A 23,174-nucleotide genomic window follows, 5' to 3' on the forward strand; every position below is an offset into this window, starting at 1 on the left:
GCTGTGTTTGGCACACTATCAGTGTGGGCCTCTCAGGGTTAAAGTTTATCTGCTGAGATAACATTATAACATTTACTTTAGTGTCTTTTTACAATGCCCTTCTAATATTATACTGAAGAGCTTGCTCTGTAGTGTTCATACACAGAGAGACAGAGTTTATTTGTGTCTTATCTATCTGTATGTGTGTGTTCAAGTACAATTCAGTTTTACTTTAACACTAAGATTTGGAAGTATGTGTCTTAAGCTGAGAAAGCATAAGTTAGATAAAAAAAATCTGCAAACTGCACTGATATCTCCCAATAAATTCAGTTTCTTAGAGCAATATTTTTGATTTAAGATCTATGGAGTTATTAGTGCAATTTTCAGATCTGGCTTTATGCCCCAGGCCCTCTCCTCGTCTCTCCCCCTCTCATGAGATAGGATTTCTATTGCTACAGATCAAAAGCTGAATCAAACTGCAGGTTCAATAAGGTCTCCCTAGGCTCTTTTGTTGGCGTCCTGGCACCTGGCAGCAGGGCAGCTCAGAGCAACCTGTGGCCTTTGTGAGCCCGCTGCCTTTGAGGCTGTTAGCAGGTTGGTTAGTGAGCAGCCTGTATGAGGGCTCTCCTGTTACACTCCCCTGGTGGCTTCATGCTCCACTGGAGGCCTGGTAGGCAGCGCCTTTTGTGTCCCTGACCCACTAAATGTGTCAGTGACCACCTCTCGCTCTCTCTGTCTCTGTAGATCTCTCGCTCTTTCTTTCTCTGTGATGCACCCCTTCTCTCTTTCTATTCCTCTGACTTTGATTATTGTCTTCTTCCACTTTGCACTCTGACACATGCTTTTAAACGTTGTGTACTATTAGAGTTACTAGCTAATTTAAACATTTGCCTATAGTACATTTAATGCCTCTATGTTCCCACCCCAACTTAATATCAAAGACAATCCAGCCTCTATGTTTTCCTGTTTCATTGAGAGACAAACCCCCCATCGTTTCACTCACTTACCGGCTCTGTGCACCTTTCTGAACAGCTGGTTTACTGACGGTGCAGACAAAAGTGTCCTACCTGTAGCTTGAAGCCAATAATTACTACCTCAGTCCTCCATCACACAGGCGGCCGCTTTCAAAGACCTGGCATCAGAAGGGGTGGGACTTCCCAATCTGTCCTGGCTGAGGGTCTGAGGCTAGACATACACAGCCATACACGCTGCATTCCTCTGTGGCTCAAAGCGAATGGGAAGCTAAGCTTTGGTGGCTAAGCTCAGTCGTTCTGCTGAGACATGCAGATATGTCTCCCACTAGCCAGGTGACACTTTTTAAAAGCTTCAAATGCTTCCTGACAATGGAAAGCAATATACTGTATGCTCTACCTCATGTAAGACATCATCTACAGGGTGATGATGTAATGTTTATTTTCCACTACTCTGAATGTAAACACTGTGTCATGCAGCTATTATTCAGATAAGTGCATTTTTTTCTGTCCATATTGTAGCATTGGATTACTTGGACAGCCACTCCTGTGCAACAGGTTTAATAGCATTTGATTGATCATAAAGCTTAAGTCTCTGCTATGTTGAGTAATCATTCTTCAAAAACACTACCTTGTCACTACCACTGTTTTTATTATGCCTTGGGAACCTTAAGAGCAACTTGCTGGTGTGTCCTAACTATGTAGTGAGGGCTTTCCTCCCATTGTTAGCTTTCCCCCAAAAAAACACCATGTTATTCTTCTCCTACCGGGTGCAACAGTGACTAATGCCCAGAGACATTTTTGTCTCACTAAAAAACAGACTGCCTGCTAATGGAGGTGGGCGTTTTGTTTCAAGTCACCAAACACTGTACAGCACATACCACTTAGAGAGGCGGAGTGCACAATGAGCGCCTTGTAGTAGAGTCGTGGCATGTGTACCAATGCACTGAACTGTACTTACTCTCCTCTAATTGATGGTGCTGAGCTGCTTGGATCAACAGGACAGATCCTACAATGGGTGAAACATGGGCTGTCTGACAAGCTAAATTCACTTGAGCATACAGGATGTCTTGAATTCTAGACATCCTTTTTGTTTTTACACACTTATTGTCATGTAAATGCAGCGTAAGCATTCAAGTAAAGATTAGGAGCTGCGTCCTTAACCCCCACGTTCTTCAGCATGGTACACGGTTCAGTCATAGTGTGGGACTGTCCCTGGCATTGCTATCTATCTAGGTGGTTATCATTGGAGGCAGATGTCTCTATTCCACTGTTGTGTTCCATTCGGGAAAGACCGATAGCCAAGGGATGTTTGGCCTTGGCTCCGACTGATGAGAGGAAGGTCATAGCCTGAAACGCAAACTTAACTACAAGAGCAGGTCAACCTCATCCAGGACGGCTGTAATCCCAATTGTCCTGTTTCATCCCGGGACAAGTTGTAAATAACAATGTGGTACATGTCATCTGCTCTGGTGGGGACAGGCGTTGGCTGCCCAGGCAATATAGGGTTCAGATAAAAGTCAGCGATGACATGGTTGTTATTATTAGTGGGTAGCATTGCACCATCCGGGCCAAAACTGGAGTCCAGTCTGTACTTTCCAGTTCTGCTGTTTGTGTCCGCTGACAGTGACGTCACTCCCACCAGGTGTTTCCCCTCTCCCTGATGGAAAGACCATCATGGCTGACATTTCCTGTCATGTTCCAACTTCCTGACTGTCTGGCTAAGTGGGATCATTCTCAGTAACTCATGTGCATATGCAATGTTGATCTGGTTGAATTAATGTACAGTAAGCAGATGCCTTGTTATTTGATCATGGTTGTGCAACATTGGTATGATGTTTCTGACCATGCTAGGCTTGATAGTTGGTTGATCGCTCCGTCACTTTGGTCCAGACTGTAATATCTCAACTTTTGAATGGATCACTAAGGAATTTGGTACAGACATTCATGGTTCCCAGAGGATGAATCCTACTGAGTTTTCCTAAAAGACTATCAAAATGTTTTTTAGTGAAATACTGTTGGATAGATTGCCATGAGATTTGTTAGGACATTTCCATCAGCTTGAGCTTGACTTTGTGTCTAGCATTATACCTGCTAAACATCAGCATGCTAGCATTGTCATTGTGAGCCTGTTAGCATGCTGAATATTAGCATTTAGCTCTAAGCCCAAAAAGCCTCACTGAGCCACTAGCATGGCTAAAGACTCTTAGTGTTGTTTAAATATTAAAACAACAAATGTAACCTCTTTGCATCTCGAGCACTCAAGACCAGTGTTTTCCAACCTGGGGTCCGGGACATCCCAAAGGGTCCAAAGAAAAATCACAGGCTAATTAAAGGCATACGCAAAAATGAATTATATTTAAAAAAAATAATTTTTTTTTAAATGCTGGATACTGTCACTACATCACACTTTAAAAAAAATCCTTTGAATAAAACACTGAGAGAAAAATAATTCTTAGACTGGCCTGCTTACATCCCATGTTCACACCAAGGCCATAACCATGTAGCATATGTCTTAGTATTTTGCTATATCTTGGCAAATAATGGCATTTAATGTGGCTTTAAGTCTTCTTGTTACCATGACATATGTAGTACACGCTTCATCAGATGAAAAATATCCAACCTAATCCAGCTCTTGTTTTCATTCAGGACACTGAGTCTTTGGATAGCTGTATCCAGAGCACCTTGTCAGCCCTGTACCGGCCCTTCAGTGCCACCGCTGCCACCGTCCTGTGGCAGCTCTTCAGTGTGGTGGAAAGGCAGTACCGAGGAGACGGCCTCCGCTGCCTCATTGACTTCTTGCTTCCTGCCAAGAGGATCTTGCAGATCATCCAACAAGAAACCTGTGTGAGTTGTTGATAGATGTGGCACCTGAGGTTTAACTGAGGAATCCACGGAATCCTGTGATTTATTTCAGAATTCATTTTGAGTTACAGCATAGTCAGAGATTTACCTGGTACTAACCTTAGTGATTTCCTGCTGGACTGTTGGAAATAAAATGTTGAGAAAGGGGCAGTGAGGACACAACAAGGAAATACTAAAAGCCCCAATAAAACATGTATCTGTGTGTCAGGACATGTTAACTCATGTCCTTCCCTAAACACTTCAAACATGTACAGTAATATAATATGGAATATGGAATAATAAACATCTTGAAAGATAAATGACTGAAGTGATAAGACAAAATGTTTGTGACAAAAGGATGTGAGAACAGCTCTGCGGAGTGTGAATTTATTTGCTGAGTGACAAGGGGGAGCATCAGACTGAGACAGTTGATCATTGTTCTGAAAACAAGCTGAAAAGCAGCCATCTTTCTCTGAATAGGGAAACAGAGGGAAACTGTGGTCTGTTTGAGAGGCTGCCATGGACTCTTGGGCCCAAAATGAAATTCAATATTCTCTCTCACAAGCTTCGATTGCTGTGGGTTAGGGCTCTACAACCAAAGCACTGAAACTTTATTCCTCTGTATTCATCTCCGTGGTGATTACACTGTGACGATAGCCATAGAGCAATAGTTTCACCTAAGCCTAGCCCCCGAGAACAGCTTGCCATGCATGAGCGTCTTTGTATTGCAGGCAAAATGAGAGGCTTCAGAGGAAGATCACATCCTCCTTTGCCTTCATAAGAGATGAAAAAAGCCAACCCTTGAGCACAGTGTCTTTGCTCTTAGGGTCTGTTTTTTATTCTGTCACAGTGAAGATTTGTGTTGTGGTTGCTGCAAAAACAGGCCTGATCAGACAGGTATTCCTCTTTAGTCAAGTGATTGCTGACAGTGATTCATCCAGTGTGTCCCGTGAAAACATCTCGCCACTCCATTAAAGTTAAACATGTGTTTGAATGCTTTGCAGATGTCAGTCGTATCACAGCTGAGCCATGGATAATAATCTTTTATGGGAGTGGGTATTGACTGATTTCTCTGTTTTCTCTCAGGTGAGGTTCAGAGGATTGCTGTTCTATCATGAGGGGTGGCCTCTCTGCATCCACGAGAAAGTCGTCCTGCAGCTTGCCCCTCTGCACAAAGTGCGCCTAAAGCAAGGAGACTTCTACCTACAGATTGTTCCTTTAGGCCGCAAGACTGCCAAGCTCGTAATAAAATGTCTGTCGGTCAGTGGGCAGGCCATCACAGAAGTCCCCATCGCAGAGAGCATGTATGGCAGCGTCTTCACAGCTGAGTTTTTGCAGAATGTGACACGAGACCGAAACCTGCACCCACTACAGAACTGTCTGCTTACCACTGGTACGGCTGTGTACAGGACGCCGTGGAAGAACGTGGTCAACCCACTGTTTGTCAGCAGCACGGCGGACGCCATCATGCAAGCACGCTGCAGCAGAAGCGGCTTCCGCGGCCATCTCAGCACCTGCAGCACCAGTGGATCCACGGGTACTCTGGACAGCCACCGCAGCTCCAGAGAGTCCCTGCACTCTCAGGGAGCTGACTCCATCTTCTCTGAGCCCACCTCCCCAAACACACACCACATGGACCCCAGCAGTGAGAACCACAGTGTTGGTTCACCGGACACTGCTGCACCTATCATTAAAATCGAAAGACCCACTGAAGAGAGTGGGATAGGGAGTGAGGATAGTGGTGGGAGAGAGAGAGGGTCCAAGATGCTCTCTTTTAGTACGGACCTCAGTAACCCAGGCCCTCGACGCCGCCTCCCAAGGGACTCTGTTTCATTTGAGAGCAGGAGACTTTTCAGAAAATCTTACATGGAGGCCCTGCAGAACCCCATGAGCCTCGGGTCCAGCTCTGAATCCATCCTGGAGGAAAGCCCAGAGCACAGTGCTGGCCTAAGAGAGAGCCCAGTGACACCAGGCAGCAGCCCCGACACCCGGACCTCCTCCAGAGAACACTTATCTTGGAGGTTGGGTAGCCGGAGCTGGCTCAGTGGTGATGACTCCAGGCCCAGCACACCTTTACTTTACTTACAGAGGGGGTTGAGGAGTGCAGAGAGACGGGCAGAAAGACGTTCAAAGTCACTGGAAAGGACTAACAAGGCAGGCCAGGTTAAAGGCTACCGGGAACGATCCTCCTCTGGAGGCTCAGCTAGCACCTCCCCCAAAAAGCTGATGAATGGCTACTCTCTTCGTTTTGGGAAGCTGGATGTGGAGGCGGCTTTTCCTGGTTCTGAGAGGAGAAGCAGCAAAGAGGAGTCAGGTATGTGATGCTGCACTGATGTTCACCCCTTTGTTGTCACAATGTACAAAAATCACACTCAATCTACTGTTAATCATAGTACATGCAAATACCTAGTACTAAACTACTGTACTTGAGTACAGTTTTGAGATACTTGTACTTTACATACATCATTTTGTATTGTATGGCACTTTAGTCTTCTACTCAACTGCAAATAGTACTTATCGCTCCTTCCTTATTTATCACCACATTTAGTTCACAGCTATAGTTACTTTGCAGGTTAAGAATTTACATTCAAAACGTATGACCAACTTATAAAATACGAAGCATCATTATAGATTAAACACCCAGCAGTGTACAGTACACACTATAAAGTAGATAAAATCAGCTCCTCCTCAACCAGCTTAAAAATTACAAATACATTGCTTCTTACACATCAATGTATCCTTCAAAATAATCTTAGTATACAATATGTGTATTATTCAATACAGTATGTAAACAACTTGTAAGAAAACATTTTTCATAAATAACTTTATGTGCATTTTGCCAATAATGCTTATGTACATTTAACAAAGTAAGTTCTGAATGCAGGACATATACTCATAGTGGAAATACTACAATGTGTTATTGCTAATTTTACTTAAAGGATAAGGCTGGCAACTTTACATTTTTACGTTATTGCGGGAATCTAAAAATCTCTTTAAAACACCAAAACCAATAACAAGTATTGCCTGTGTAAGCATGAGATCACCTATTCCTCTGTGCCATAGACCTTCATTTGTGTCCAAAAGCTGTGAAAAACGCATCAATGAGCAACACTGATGTACGGGGTGACATGTTCCTTCATCACAATGAACATGGGCACTGTGGTTTATTTTGAGTTGATCCAATATACACCATGCTGCTGCCATAAATAGTCACCAGAGCACCAAAATGTGTATTAATCCACAGCTGAAAATAGTCCCCAATAAATGTACTATTTTTCAATCCTAGATATAAGTGTTTGAGCAATGTTTTCTATTAACTACAGTACATAAATTGCTTTGCTTTTTTAGAAAAATAAACTATACATTTGACACCTTTTCTATTTATATATATATTTATTTATATAAAACATATAGTCAATTTTGTTGTAGTAATATGCTCTTTTACAAAACCTTAGACCTCTTCAGTATTCTTAAGTTTGGTTTTCTCCAACAGTTGTATGACTGATCATGGCCCATCATTTCTTGCTCATCAATATTACTTAAGGGTGTGAAATACAAGTTTCTGTCTTAATAGACAGATAATGGTGGTTTCTCACCAGGGTGTGTAATCATACCTTGCAGCAAGAGTGGTTACAACAGTTGGAGTCTGAGTTGAGACAGCTCATAACCCTGAAGCATTAACGCTGTCATTGGTGACAGATTGCTTTTCAAAGGCCACCTTGTATATATTGGCACGTTCAGGGTACAGGTATGGCCCTGCCCTGGAAACAGAACTTTACTCACAACACTGCGTTCTCTTTACACTGTCTGTTTTTTTGTGTTAGTTCAGACAGGGTAGCTCAGGAAAGTGGCAATGTGTCAGAGTTCCACCTAGGGAATCATGCTGTTTTTAGAAAACACAGATTCTTCCGTGAATTAAAATGTGAGGTGAAAACTGAGTTTAATGACAGATGATAGCTAAGGCTGTTAGTACTGATTTTATAAATAAAGGTGATTATATACAGTACGTATATGTTCATTTAAATGTGTTAAATACACACCATGCAGCAAACATACAGTAGTTACAGTGTTTCCTTTAGTATTTTTTTTAGCAGTTGGGGCAGGTCTGTCTGAACAACAGTGTCGGCAGGATAATTTAAAAGACAAACGCGACTGCATTTTTTGAACAGCCCTATTTCTGATACCGTGGTGGCAGAAATTTTGCTATGGTGGGCCGCCACTACAAAATCAACATAGAGGAAACACTGAGTTAAATCACATCACTATTGCGTTCCTGAGATTACCTCAGAGGGGATTGTATTTCAGCTATTTCAAAGCAGGTTTCCCACAACGACATTTCAAAGGCAACAAAGGATCCTGTAAACCCTGTAAACCAACCACAGGGACCCCCAGCATCCCACAATGAGATGACCCTACAGTGTTATTGGGGCTGGGGGCTGCACTGATCCCAGATGGGTTGCCTCATTTACAAAAGTTTCCTTTGTGAATCAATCAGCCACTGGGGATCCACGGGAAAAAAAGCCTTTCAAACTATGCCTGTGTCTTTGGAGAGTCCATTCAGTCCAGAAACACAAGACCTAACTTGCACTGATTCACACCACTCTGAAAAAAACTCCAGAAGGGTTTATTTACTCATGATATGAGCCAGCAAACTCTGCGATATCCAAATACATCATCCGTTATTTATGTGATCAGTAACTAACTCAAAGCTTCAGCAACCAGTGCAGATTTAGCCTCTTTGACAGCTTACAAATGTGTCCCACAGACTACACAAAAATCAGACTTTCACACAGGACAATACTCAGGAGGCTTTACTCTACATTTGTCACTTCCTCTGAAAACAAAGCAATTTAGGAAACATGCAGCAAACACAGGCTGGCCACACAGTCGCACAGGAAATGCACCGACTATTTGAAGACAATAGAGGCTGAGCCGGGAGGGTTTACTGTCACAGAACAGAGCAGGCAAGAGGCCTCAAACTGTTTAAAAAGACAACACACAACAGGTGTCCATCAGACACAGATCCATAATCACAGATCTATCATCAGAGTTGGTTGAGCAATGGCCTATCAAGGTTTTATGTTTATTTTCAAGCCTATTTAATTCTTGGATCACTGCTGTTTTGAGAGGACCTAATTTATGACTGTGGTTCGATGGGATGGGAATGTCAGTCAGTTGGTCAGTCCACCGCTTTGGTCCAGACTGAAATATCTCATCAACTATTGGATGGATTGCCATGAACAGACATGCATGGTCCCTAGAGGATGAATCATAATAACATTTGTAATCCCACTACCATCAGGTTAAAATTTCACCTCTCCAGTACTTTGTTTATGACCAAATACCTGCAAAACATTTAACATTAACATTTCCATCAGCGTGTGCAGTACTTTGTGTTTGTGCTTAATAGCAAATTCAAGCATGCTAACATGTTAAACTAGGATGGTGAACCCAGTTAACATTACACCAGCTAAACCTCCGCATGTTAGCATGCTGGTGTTAGCATTTAGCTCAAAGCATCACTGTGTCTAATTATAGCCTAACATAGCCACAAGCATGTAGACTGTTTTAATTTATGGTATTTTAAATGTTCGTATGAAATATAAGTGTTAACATTTATCACAGCCCAGTTCGTAGACTGTAACAAGGATGGCCGACATAAGAGTATACTTGGTAGTAAAATCAATGTATTTATTACAAATAAGTTGAAATCAATGAGTAGGTCAAATCTGTGATATATTTAGGGTAGAAAGTGGGTGAGCTGCATGGGTTTTGTCCTGCCAAAACAAAGTAAAACCCAACGCATAAAGCCACGCCATTTTAAGGGGTGTGTGGGGAGAGGAGATCTTGCTGCTATACTCACAGTGGACCCATGGGTGTACCATGCCACTGTTGGAGCTGCCTTCAGGTCCAACAATTTGTACTACAAATCAAATACCTGGAGCTGTGTCTTTCTGTCCTTATACTAGGGCTGAAACTAATGATTATTTTTTATAATCAAATGATCTACCAGATATTTCCCGGTATTTTGATAAATGACTTGTTTTTGTTTTTTAGACAATAGTGAAAAATGCTAATTACAATTTCCCAAAAGTCCAAAGGGACATATTTATTTATGTCTTGCTTTGTCTTACCAAGTACAAACCCAGATATATTCTGTATGAAAATCAACAAATCATAGCATTAGAGTTGCTAAAACCAGAGAATTTTGGCATTGTTGCTTGTAATATTGACTGAAATGATTAATAGATTATTAAGTTTGTTGCTGTTGAATTATATGTTGATCAAATAATCAATTCATTAAATAATTGTTGCAGGTCTTCTGTATGCTGTGCATACTGTGCTATCCATTTTGATAATCTTACAGTACTTAGCCAAGGCACAGTAAAGTATCCAGTTGGTTATACAGAGATACTGTGTTTCGCTGCCTTAAGAATAGGTTCAAGTCCATAAACTGTGTTACCACTTGGGAATGTCAGGAGCAGCCTTCCTATAAAAAGAGCCTTGAGGTATGGAAGGCCAAAGAGGAGAATGAGAAGACATGAATGAGAGTCCAATAACGGTATGAGTCAGGCTGACTTAACACCTGGCCTCAGTGATGAGTCAGTGTGAACTCAATACTACAGCACTGCTATCTCACCACTAATAAACACTGGTTTCACGTGGTATTACGAAAAGTACTGAGGTGAATGGAAGCTTTTAATTTCTATTGATTTTACTGTATTTTTGTACAGTTGTAGCTCAGTAAGTATCACTTAGAAAATATGTGCCCGCTATTTATAATTATTTCCACAGGACAGTGTGATGACATCATCAGCAGTGAGAGCAGGCGGCACAGGCATAGTGGAGAAGAGTCACACAGTCCTAAAGCTGCCAATGGGACTGCCATCAGGCCTGCTTCAGAATCCGGCTCTTCCTATGAGAGGAACTCAGCTCTCCCCAAACTGGTGTCAGGGGTCAATCAAGAGCTGCTCACATCAGGTGCTGTGATCCTGCCAGGTAGGGGACGACTGATTCTGATATCAGCTGCTTTCATTCATCTTGTTTTAATTTTGGATGCATTTCAGTTCATTTACTTCACACTGAAATAACACATTTGCTTTCTAAAAATTCCAATGTCCAACATGTTTTCTCCACTGCTGGAAATTAGGAACAGGCCTTAACAGAGCATACACTGCTATTATCCTCAAATAAGTTCATGATAATATAGTTCTGTGTTTGGTCTGTGGTAAAAGGCTGAATGCAAAACTGGGTATCCTTTATCATGCAATTGTTTTTTGACCCCTCATTTTTAATTTAACTGATATTTTAGAAACTTTCAAGTAACATTCCTATCTGATCCCACATAGAGGATAACATTAATGTGATAATACTGAGCTGCTTAAACATTCCTGACAATGACAATGATAGTTGACATGCAAGAATTAAGTGTTGACCCCCTGCTGGCATTCTCTCTTCCAGGAAACCGAGATCGCAATGGGAGGGCAGTGCTGCAGGTGTGCACGAGAGATCAGGTGTGGGCAGGTGAGAGTTGCACGGTCAATGACCTCACCTGTTTACTGGGCTACTACTACTCAACGCTGCGGTGAGTCACGCATACTCTAGGTTTGTTTTGTCTGTGTTAAGAATAATTCCAGTAACTTTCACAGCTGTCCCTTACCCCTAAGGTAATGCTGTCCAGTGCGGACTTTAATAATATGTTTAGCATTTTTCCAATGTTCCTTGACACTGCAACTGTTATTTAAAGCTTATAGATTAATGAAAAAGTCAGTATTTTTTATATAGGGCATAGTCAGTAAACCTGAGAATGAAAAAAGTGTTAGTTGTCAGTTTCACAGGGTCTTAGATATTTGTTTGTCTTTCAAGTGTAATTGGAATTGTTGGACTTTCCAAAACCATCTATAAATGTCATAAAATAATCTTATACTTTTTTTCCCTCATTTATCAGACAGTACCAAATTTTTTGCTTTCAAAATATGGTATTGCATGCAGTCAGGTGTTTGACAAAGACAGTACTATAACTGTAATACTTTCGTTTCAGGAAAGAAAGGTGTGATCAAGGCTTAACTGTTGTAATAGACAGCAGGAGGCAGCAGCCTGTTCCAGCTCTGTTGTCATCTCTGTCTGAATTGCAGGTGAGCCCGCAGTGGAAAATATGTAATTACTCTCCAACACACACCCAAAGAGTTTTTAGGTCCTGCTAAAATCTCTGTTGTCTTCTGAGCTGTAATGTTACGTTTCTCTCTGGGTTATTACACTAGGGCATTCCTTACACATTTCATATTGTTCTACCTCTCAGTCTCTGACACAGTTTTCTTTTTTTAAGGAGGCACACCTTTAAATTTGTAGTGACTGCTGTTCCAAGACATTTTTCTGAAAAAAGGCTCTCCTTAGTGCTCTTGTGGAGAAGCCTGTGCTTACTTGTCTGTTTTTAACCGCACACTGGGAGCGTGCTGACTGCAGCTGACTGTGACATATCATCATGTTATGATTACGAGTTTTCTGAGTTATGTCGGGATGATAATTCGGCAAACCACAACATAGTCATTTTAATACGCATTTTACACTCTACATGTATTATCATTTATTTTCTTCTATTTAAGTGACTATATAATTGAGTGTGCATGTTTTTTTCAGGCGTTAGCACCAAATGCACTTTACACTGTTCTCTTCCTGGTGGACAAGGAGACAGCCGCCAAACCTGAGAGAGACACCAATGTACAGGTAAATAAAGTCTAATTATCAGATTAATAAAAGGTATTTCAAATAAAGTGATGTATTCATGTTGTTGAATGCTAAATCTAATCAGATTTTATAAGGGATTTGCACAAATTCAGATTTGATATTTGTTACTGGATTGAGTTTTAATGTATTCCTATCTAATGCCATCACTGTAGGCCATGATGAGATTATCAAACTGAGCGTGTGTTTTTCTTGCCACAGACTGAAACACTGTCTTCTCTGAAAGCCCTGCTGAAGCACATCGACCAAACCCAGCTCACACGAGACCTGGAGGGCACCTTCCACTACGACCACAACCACTGGATCAGCTTCAGACAGGTGAGTGTGCCGGAGGTGGCTGGGCATTATAAACATATTTGCAAACCTACTTAAGAGCTTGGCGAGGGTGAAAATATTTGTTTCACTTTACACTGTTGGATGTTTGCTGTTCCTAGTTCCTGTTGTTTTTGACAAAGTTATGTATAATTACAAGAAATGGCTTCTCTGGGCCAGTTGAAACGGCCTGTTTGTTATATGGAAATAGTGCTTTTCCTGACTCAATCTGTTGCATTGCAGTCAGGAATGGGGGACAATTTTGTTTTTATTTTCTCCAGAACAGCCTGCAGATGTCTAAGAATGGCGAGGGGCTCCAACAATTCATGATGTTTTGACACTGCTAGTGCTAATAATCTCCCTCCATTTCTTTCTCTACATCTCTCTCACAGAAAATTGACCCGTTTGCCAGCAGTTGTAGCGCAGCCATCTCTTCCCTTCAGGAGTCCATCAGCACACTGAGCAACAGCGGCAACCTGAAGACCTCCAAGGTCAGACCCCAACCCCCTGCAGGCAGTTTTGCTTTTTGATTTATGTCTCCACTGACACACAATAGCTCTGCTGGCCTCTTTCCTCTTAACTGGAGTAAACAGTTCAGGAGTTTGTTTTGTGGTTACTTGCCATGATCTTTGTGCCTGTTGAGGTCATTGACAGGATTTTGTTTTGAGTTTGAAATTAAGCAGATATTTCACTTCCTTTGTGTTTACATCCACTGTGGAAATGTATCCAGTCATTTGATTTTATTTACCGTTGTGTATGTTTATTTCAGGAGGTGTCTGAGGTGATGGAACAGCAGAGGCATCTCATGAAGTGTGTACTGGATGACACCCGTCTAAACAGACTGCGTCTAGAAGGAGGAACTGTCCTTGCTCGCATCAGGAAGGAAGAGGCCGGTGACAATGAAAACTACAGGTACTGAAGGAAGGACATGAGTCAATATGAGCAAAACCTGGGGTGATAATAAAATAAACGTTTTCATAACCTGTTATTGTTTTCTTTGTTAATTTAGAGATGCTGTAGACATGTTGAATGCACTGTACAACCAAGTAGATGAAGAAGTCCATAAGCTTGTGATCCTTTCCAACAAGTCTCAGAAACAGTTAGAGAGCCTGCTGGAGGTGTGCAAGTTTGAGGAGCAAACACAACAGGTGAGCTTCAACTATTTCATCTTCTGCTGCTTTTTTGACAAAAAATAGGATACTTAATCAAACAATCTCTTTCCAGATCAAACTCTGGTTCAGTGTTGAGGGAGAGAAGCAGCTCACACCTTTGGAATTGCAAACTCTGTCTGTGCCCAAAGTTAAGGAGATGAGAGAGAGCTTGGACCAGTTTCTGGAGGAGTCAGTGGTAAAAGTGATATTTTTAAACACATTCCACACATTCCACACCTCCATTGTGTAATTCTGAGAAGACAATCGGAGCTAAGTTGATCTATTTTGTCTTTATCCTGACAGCACCAGCAGAGGCATGGCCTGCAGTTGGTGAAAAAGTCTCCGGAGTCCCTTCCAGGTTCAGTCCTGCTTGACTTTAAACAACATCTGGGCTCTATCTTAAGCAGTGTGGAGAGGAGGAAGGCCCAGCTAGACATCCTAACCAACCTGTATGATTTCTATGACTCAGTAAGTATTAAAAACTAATGTGGATATCCTGTCAAACATACTGTTACGTTTTACGTGAACATTTTAGGATTAAACATATACTTTCAACCAGAGAGCTTTACAATAAATATCATAGTACCTACAGAATTCCTTCACAACTGATGCAGATTTCAGAGGGATTTTTGTTTGTCGCCAGGGTTAACCATACTGTGTCTCTAACTATGTTATAAAGATTAATCACTGTTTCAAATCTGTAGGCGAACCAGTGGATGGAGCACTGCCAGGATTATTTTTGTCAACTGAGTCTGGACAGTACAGGTGTCGGACTTTCGCCATCTGTTGTGCAGATACTGCAGGATTACTACACTGAGGCATCCAAGTTCTCCATGGACAACTTCAGTACCCTCAACGACATGGTGCTCTCCCTGGAGAGTCCTCAGCAGCTGCAGCAGTGGAACACAGTGTGGCACAAATGTCAGCAGACCAAACAGCAGTTGGAAGAGACTTTGGCCCGAGCCATGGCAGCAGCCCCGAATCTCACAGCCGTGGATACAACGGATTCGATAAAGACTGCAGGAAGCCAGATTGCCACTACAGAACAGCGTGGAGCGAAAGCATGTGTGCTTTTACCTGCGGCAATACCACCATTGACTTTTGAGGACAACAAGCCTCACTCTGCTGGGCCTTTCTCCAAGAGCCCAACTAGTTCTATCTCCTCCTCACACTTCACGTTCTCCCCCAACTGCGACAGCAAACTGAGGCAGAGTCCGTCCTTGTTTGACGACACGGACAGCGACTGCACCATCGACTCAACCATCTCCTGCCACTCAGAGCCCGTCTACTCTGGTGCCGCCCGCCTCCGCAAGCAGCCAATGAAGAAGATCATGAAGAAGACCATGAGCTATGAGTTGACCCCGAGGGACAGTGGTCACTCAGACGTCAGCCACATTCACGGCTACACGGGTGTGTACATCAAGGGTTTGGAGGTGGCTAATAACGTGTCTGCAGAGAAGAAGCTGCAGAGACCCGACGTGACGAGCCCCGCATTAGGACGCAGCCGCAGCATGTCGACGCCCTCCAGGACTCACAGCAGACACAGTGACGGAGATGGCAAGAAACAGAGCAGGTGAGGAAGTGAATCACTGATACTATACTGTACATACACTGGGATATTACTTTACACTTGTTGTTTTAAAAAAAAGTGTATATATGTATAGAGCATGGACAAAATACAAGAAACACCAAACACTATGAAATTCATGACCAACTCATGAGTAAAACTTCTGTTTTTTTTGGAAAGTGCTTTAAAATCTCCTCCCAAATTTTTTTTTGAATCTGTCACATAATGTTTGGAATTTATCTTGTCTTCCCTGTGAAGATTCCTTGACAAATATGGTTTAGTTATGGTTATAACTAAAATATATATTTAGCAAGTATTTGGTATTTTTACTTTCTAAATGATGCAAAACGTTTACTCGACCATCAAAATACTTGTTATTTTTGTTGTTGATTACCATAAGTTTGATATTATATTAATGATTATACCAATGCACTGTAAATCATGCATACTCTTACACCTTATGTCTTTTTGTGGACCAGTAAAGTGCAGCACATCATGGACGAGATGATCTCCACAGAGAGGGAGTACGTCCGCTCTCTCAGCTACATCATTGAGCACTATTTCCCCGAGATGGAGCGGCTGGATTTGCCCCAGGACCTGCGGGGGAAGCGCGGCATCATTTTCGGCAATGTGGAGAAACTGTGGGACTTCCACAGTCAGTACTTCCTGAAGGAGTTGGAATCATGTGCCCACTCCCCACTGTCCATCAGTAGCTGTTTCCTCAGACATGTGAGTCCAGACAGACAGCCTAAAAACAGCACTCAGGTCTAGTGGCTCCCAATAACAGTGACTTTAATGTTGTGTTGACCTGTAGTTTCTGAGGTTTTTCAAAACAACTTAACGCAATGTTTTAAGCGTAGTGTCAGGGTTTCGCTATCACTCTGTTATTGTTTGTATACCCATGTAGTCCCTCGTCAGCAGCATAATGAACCCATACATTACATTTACAGTCTATTGGAAGCTGAATCATTCATAACGTTTGGCGAATCATACTTAAATGCATACTTCTTACTTTAGTCAGTGTTGTAACTTGTTAATCTTGTGTGCAGGAGGATCAGTTTGGAATGTATGCCCTGTACAGCAAGAATAAGCCCCAGTCCGACGCTCTGCTCAGCAGCCATGGGAACGAATTCTTTAAGGTGCGTCTGGAAACTACATTCCTCACACAGTGGCAGGTCACAGGGCAAATGCATGATGTTTTGGTTGTACACTAAATAAACGGATTACAAAAAATATAGACATATTAGATTCCAAGCAATACCTCGACATGGCCAATATTGATGGTATTGGGTATTGGTATTGGATTATATTACTGCAAAAAATGTACAGAAATGCCCAAAAATGTTGTTGGACAAAAACATTCTCAACACAAGGTCCAACTTACTTGCTACATCTTGTGACCTTCCTCAGCAGATGGAGCTGCTCAGTTGTCATGGAGATGATAAAAATGATCATAACCCGTGTTGCTGTTTTGGGATTTGGATGTTTGTGTTCATTTAGAAACAGTGTCACCATTACATAGTTTGTCCACCAGAGAGCACTGAAAAGTTGCGCAACTCACCACATCTTTGACATTTGCACAAAGTAGCCCCATATTCAAAAGACAAGAAAAAGCAAAAATAATGCGATAATAACCCTCACTGTGTCTTTCTCCAGAATAAGCAGATGGAGCTCGGAGACAAGATGGACTTGGCGTCCTACTTGCTGAAGCCTATCCAGAGAATGAGTAAATATGCATTGTTGCTGAAAGACCTGATTAAGGAGTGCAGTCAGTCCCAGGAGCAGGAGCTAAGTGACCTCCGCACTGCAGAGGAGATGGTCAAGTTTCAGCTTCGCCATGGCAATGACCTGCTGGCTATGGATGCCATTCGGGGCTGTGATGTAAGTAGTAATGCACGGGCACAGAGCCATGTGATGCTATAATGAATATTTTGATGTCAGCATAAAAGCCAAGTACTACTTAAGATTATTATAAGACATTCTGGCAAGACAATACTATTTTTGAACTGGAGGTCATCTTGTTATGTATACAGCAGAGTGAGGTCAGAGTCCCACCAGTAATTGTATTGTTCTCTCTGACGCATGTGAACGGCCGCGTTTCCTCTCCAGGTGAACCTAAAAGAGCAGGGTCAACTCCGCTGCCAGGATGAGTTCATAGTCTGGTGTGGACGGAGGAAATACCTCCGCCACGTCTTCTTGTTTGAAGACCTCATCCTCTTCAGCAAGACCAAGAAGATAGAAGGAGGATATGACTTTTACATATATAAACAGTCCTTCAAAGTAAGAGTTTATTGTTTGAGGATTATTTTTGTGGCAGTTTCTTCTGCTTGTATAATGACAATAAATGTAATGTTGTAAGTGTTCTATTCTTTTCTGTTTAGACAGCAGAGATAGGTATGACTGAAAATGTTGGCGACAGCGGCCTACGCTTTGAGATTTGGTTTCGTCGGAGGAAGTCACAGGACACGTTTATACTCCAAGCGAGCTCCGCAGACGTCAAGGCTGTGTGGACCGCCATCATAGGGAAGATTCTGTGGAGGCAGGCGCTCAGAAACAGAGGTGTTTATAATTGTCATTTTGATCTGCATATCAATGAGACATTCAGACCCTTTATCCCATGTAAAACAAAGGTTGTGTCATTAAAAAAAATTATTTCTGGATTCCAGAGTTGCGCATGCAGGAGATGGTGTCCATGGGGATTGGAAGCAAGCCTTTCATGGACATCAAGCCAAGTGATGCAGCTATCAGTGACAGAGCTATTGACTATATCATGAAGGGGTCAGGTGAGCTGTTCGTGTACACTTTATGTATTCTCTCCCTCTTTTCTCCTCCTCTCTACAGTTTATTGCAATTTCATATTTCACCTTGTAATTATCATAAATAACACAATTATTCTTACATTCTTTGCTGAAAACACAAACGCTTTAAACCTCTTGCTTACAGGTGTTTTAATGCAAGTAGTATTATGAGAGTTTTGTCAAGTTAACACACCAGATGTAATCTGATCTATACTGATTTGAAGTCATCAGAGCAGCAGTAAACTGTTTTATATTACTCCTCTATCATGGCTCACCAGAGATGCTTGTCGTCATTATTGTACATTCTTGTCATTTCTCATTCCTCCCATGATCTCGCAGCTCACTTAGTTTGTCTTTACCGACAGAGTCTAGGAGCAGGGCATCTATCGCGGTGCCTTCGTTTGAACACGCTACTTCGTTCAAGAGACCTCACTCCACCATCTCCAACAGCAGCACCTCTTCTTCCAGCAGCCAGTCGTCCTCCTCCCTGCTGGGCTCACTCAACCTTCATCTTTACTCCTCACCCTCTCACCCGCACACGCATCCATACCTAGTGCCCAGTGTTCCCTCCTTCGCCCAGTGGCCCTACGACTGCATAGAGGAAGATGAGCTGGAGCAGGACAATGGGAACCAGCCCTCCATGAGTGAGTCACTATTTATTTTTGCTGTAGAACCCATAAGCTCCATTATCTTCAGTTAAAGGTGCAGTAGGTAAGACTTATAAAACTAACTTTCTGTCATATTTGCTGAAACTGACCCTATGTTCCAGTAGAACTACATGAAGCAGGTAATTAAAAAAAAAAATCTGGCACCACCTACAGCCTGTAGTGCTCATGCATACGCATTCATTCTCCCTTGTGGGGGGAGGGGCTTAGGAGACCATTTTGGGCTTTAGCAGAAAGGGGGGAGGGACTGAGAAGTTGTCGATGTTCAAATTTTTTGGCTAAGTCCTACCTACAGCACCTTTTTAAGTAAAAAAAAAAATTAAAGATAATTTGCCGCTCATTTGTGCTTTCTTCTCATTTCTCTCTTCAATTTTTACTACTGAAAGTATTAGCTGAACTGCTGATGTCACACCAAACTAAAGAACCTTTTTTAAAGTAATGTAAATTAATTACAAATATAAAATACAAAATACTTGTTTGCATGAGTATTCACTTACTCCAAGTCAGTTTCTGTGTGTTACAAAGTGCTTCACAAAACGACAAAAATAAGATAAAGGAAACAAAGACAAACACGCAAAAACAAGCTGTAATAGAATAATATTTAAAAATGTAAACTAGGAAATACAAAAGTATATAGTGCGCCTTGTGTAGCAATTTTACAGGGGTAGATGGGGGGTTACTGTTTGCCACAGTGTCTTCTTTGCTGCCACCACTAGGAGTTGCCAAAGTCTGAACATACAAACCAAACACAATTGCCTCATTAGGAAATTAATGGAGTTCTGTGTTGCTTGATCCAGTATTACAGTATTAATGTGTCTTTCTCTCTGTGTTGTGTGACAGTCACTGAGAGCTCAGAGACATCCTCCCAGTGTACCTCCACTGACAGTGTAACAGGGCCGAGTACCCTCACTATACCCGGGCACCCCAGCATTGTCATGGACTCCTACAGCAACAACAACGAGCCCACGTCTTTCCTGTGCTCCTCCACGCCTCCCTCCTCCATCGCGTCTCCTTCCCTATTTGAGAAAGAGGAGGACCTCCAACCCCAGAGCAGCAAGTTCATCACAGCAGTGAGTGTTTGATTATCTTCCTTGTTTTCTTCTTATACTAAGATGACCTGGTGTTGTACTACTGCTATCCTCGCGTTGTTTCATGAGACTATATATTGAGAAGTACAGTTTTAGATACGGTGACACCCCTTTATATTTTGTGGCTCTCTCTTAAGTCCTGTGTTTTTGCTTTAGCCTACCTTTATATAGAGGTATGAATACTTCACAGCAGAACATTTGCATGTATTTTTTAGGTTCAGGGACAGTTACATAAAGTACTTCACTTTTTTTTACTCTATTATGTATTTTTTTAATTGAAAAAAAGGTAATCTACTTGTTTGAACCTTTTAACTCTTTCCTAGATTTACCCCATAATATATTATATTTTTTTCCTATTTCCTTAATCTACTTGTATAGAAAATTCAGCCCCAAATGTACTGTATTCCGACTGGTACAGGGTTAAATATAGTGCTATAGTGTTACTATTGTATCGTCGAAAACGTCAGTCAGTCGAGAGTAAAATGTGCGCTGCATATCATTCTAAACAGCTCCTGCTTTCTGAACGTAGTTTTTGCATTTGCCGTCATACACAAACAAGTTGAGAATGAGGTTAGTAAGGATAGGGATTAGAAACCATTTGCCTAAAGAAACCTAAAGCCAGGATTTAAAATTCATTTTATAACCCTAATATACCCTGGCTATGATGACTGTAAAAATCATGTTGAGTCTGCACTGGTATCTGATCATATGAAGAGGTTTAGGATTCAAATGTCACCGTCTGAGTAAGCTTTAGACTACTCAAAGCTGTTCCAATTATATTGAACATGTCATTCAAAAGTCTTTAGATTGCTATATTTTCTTCTCTTTATTCACGCATTAATCTGAATGTGGAGCTTTCATTCTCAGATGTATACTGTCTTCTCATAAACAGCTACATATTAATGAAATCCAACAAAACACACAAGCGGATTAGACTGATTATTATTTAAATGATCAGGTATTTTTTTTTTTATTTGGATTTCAGATTTTAAGGATTTAAGTGGTAGAGAATATTTGAAGCTTCAGTTTCACTCACCACCTTGTTGCTGTTTTGTTTTTTACCAGAGCAAGACCTCTCATATAGCAGTAGGCCTCTCTACTGTGGTCTGACTCAGAGCTGAGGGGTTTTAGCTCAGTAAGTAACCGGTGTCACCAGAGCGGACATCTGTGTTGTTCCCTGCAGTCTTATTAACAACTGTGAGGAACCCGACTGACTACTAATCTGTGTGAAAATGTGCTTTTGTTGCCTGTGTTGTGTGCTGCATGGGTTAGAAGGCTCTCCTCCTGATGGGTGGTTTGTTTTGTAAACTTCTGGCTCTTTTTCATGGTTCCTCATCCTCTCTTTTCCTCTGTGCATCCGATGGTAAAATTTGTTTCCTGAAATATATATGTTGTCAAGGGTTTGAACACACGCATGCTCTGTTACAACCTTTGTTTTGTGTTTTGGGGCTTTGGAATGCATTTATGTTTTGTTTTATTTGTTGATGCCTGAGTTTTGTGTTTCTAAACAAACTGTTTAACTTGTTTTTATTTGTTGTCTGATGTTCAAGTGCAGCCTTTATTGTGCTTAATTTGAAAAATAATGAATTGCATAACCACAATACACTAAAATATTAAATGCATACAATATTATAATGCAAATAACAGTATGACCTGGATGTTGAAATGGACTGAACAGAATGAGAAGAGCATCATTATATTTACATTTAAGCAAATTGAATTCATGTGGAATAACTTCAGTTCATTGTAGGACCCAAATGGCAAAAACTCACAATCCATACATTCTTTTTTATTATTCCCCATGTTTATATAGTATTTAATAATCATGGTCAACTTTTAAACAGTAGGACCTCAAAAGTCTTAAATGCTTAAGAGTCTGTTAAGAATGTTGTCATTAAATAGAGTAACGAAACAACTGTTTGCTCCTTTAAATGCTTTGATAAAAGTTAAAGTAGGTTTTTGACTTTTAATGCATTTAAATATGCTTCTCTTAAATCTTCGGTCTTACTTTTTAAGAAGCATTCTTTGTTCATTCCTGAGGCTCCAGTCAGTTGTAAACATTTTATCTAGCAACGCTAAAGTTCTAGCATTGTTATGGACTTAAACATTTTAAATAAATATGACAGACTTTATATATGTACATATTTTGACAATAAAATTGCTTCAGCACTGAAAATACATGTTGTATTCCCCTTTTCTTTGTAAAACATTTAAAATAAAAACACCTGAAAATAAGTTTGAAAACCACTGGTTTAAGGACGTAAAAAAAACCATCTTCCATACCTAATTTGATCGCCCCCTTGATCTTGTAAGCAACGCTGATGCCCAGTCATTACTGGAAGTTTTACAACTTTAGGGTAACCAAATGATTGGTTTGACAAAATCTATCTATCTTTAAAATGTGTTGTATAATGCCATTTTACACCTTAAATGTGTTTAAATGGCCCCCTTTACTTGACTGGCATACTTTATATTGCATGCTGACTCAAGTAAAATAATTTGAGTGCATAATGTGTAGAAAAGATCTTTTTCTAAATCCCCTTTCTTGTGTTTTCCTTCTTTCTTCGTAGCTGTGAAGTCCTCAAGCTGAATGCTACTTGTTGCGACAGCAGCTTGTATATCAGGACAAGGAAATGAAAATAAGAGGAGTCCATCTTTGCAGCACTAAGACTTAAATGGATGAAGCTCAACTAGACATTTCATTACAATACTGTAAATTGAAAATTAACACATAATACACACTGCCATGATGGTACGTCAGTGGTCTGTACATTTGTTTTAATGAACTAGGTATGAATCTGTTTATATTGTAGATGAGTTTTTTTTATATGTATTTTACAAAACAAACAAAAAAAATAGCAAGAAGATCAATCCAGACAACTTGTACTGTCATATGTCGTTTATTTTTTCTTTTGTCATCTGTTATGACAAGTTTGTACAGATGATTAAAATGTTTAAAACGTGTTGTTGTATTCGTTTCTTTGTCACAGTAAAGTTTGAAATGAAATTAAGTATTTTCACCAGTGGCTAACGCCAATAACATACAAATCCTTCATA

The 23,174-nt window shown here is 41.0% G+C and overlaps 2 protein-coding genes across 6 annotated transcripts in view; one reads left to right on the top strand and one right to left on the bottom strand.

Annotated features, from left to right (window-relative positions):
- zgc:158766 (uncharacterized protein LOC100009641 homolog) overlaps nt 1-22,785 on the top strand; it is a 34,456-nt gene extending 11,671 nt beyond the window's left edge. For 4 of the 5 annotated variants that reach the window (XM_036006256.1, XM_036006257.1, XM_036006259.1 and 1 more), the window contains 23 exons: nt 3,600-3,797; nt 4,881-6,108; nt 10,590-10,793; nt 11,256-11,379; nt 11,836-11,929; nt 12,432-12,518; nt 12,738-12,854; nt 13,241-13,339; nt 13,618-13,760; nt 13,858-13,996; nt 14,073-14,195; nt 14,303-14,467; nt 14,704-15,572; nt 16,046-16,295; nt 16,616-16,705; nt 17,223-17,447; nt 17,676-17,846; nt 17,948-18,125; nt 18,233-18,349; nt 18,730-19,008; nt 19,870-20,099; nt 21,183-21,252; nt 22,688-22,785. In XM_036006256.1, coding sequence (XP_035862149.1) covers nt 5,097-6,108; nt 10,590-10,793; nt 11,256-11,379; nt 11,836-11,929; nt 12,432-12,518; nt 12,738-12,854; nt 13,241-13,339; nt 13,618-13,760; nt 13,858-13,996; nt 14,073-14,195; nt 14,303-14,467; nt 14,704-15,572; nt 16,046-16,295; nt 16,616-16,705; nt 17,223-17,447; nt 17,676-17,846; nt 17,948-18,125; nt 18,233-18,349; nt 18,730-19,008; nt 19,870-20,099; nt 21,183-21,227 — 4,761 coding nt within the window. In that variant the 5' untranslated portion in view covers nt 3,600-3,797; nt 4,881-5,096 and the 3' untranslated portion in view covers nt 21,228-21,252; nt 22,688-22,785. The remainder of the gene's footprint in view (nt 1-3,599; nt 3,798-4,880; nt 6,109-10,589; nt 10,794-11,255; nt 11,380-11,835; nt 11,930-12,431; nt 12,519-12,737; nt 12,855-13,240; nt 13,340-13,617; nt 13,761-13,857; nt 13,997-14,072; nt 14,196-14,302; nt 14,468-14,703; nt 15,573-16,045; nt 16,296-16,615; nt 16,706-17,222; nt 17,448-17,675; nt 17,847-17,947; nt 18,126-18,232; nt 18,350-18,729; nt 19,009-19,869; nt 20,100-21,182; nt 21,253-22,687) is intronic. The other variant, XM_031299048.2, reaches the window with a different exon arrangement.
- Nucleotides 22,080-23,174, bottom strand: part of si:ch211-269k10.4 (uncharacterized protein LOC100150242 homolog) — a 5,498-nt gene continuing 4,403 nt past the window's right edge. Inside the window, exon 6 of the mRNA XM_036006262.1 lies at nt 22,080-23,174. This exon is cut by the window's right edge and continues 587 nt beyond it. The gene's annotated coding sequence lies outside the window, so the exon portion shown is untranslated.

The sequence above is a fragment of the Sander lucioperca genome, chromosome 10 (assembly GCF_008315115.2).
Source record: "Sander lucioperca isolate FBNREF2018 chromosome 10, SLUC_FBN_1.2, whole genome shotgun sequence".
NCBI lineage: Eukaryota > Metazoa > Chordata > Actinopteri > Perciformes > Percidae > Sander > Sander lucioperca.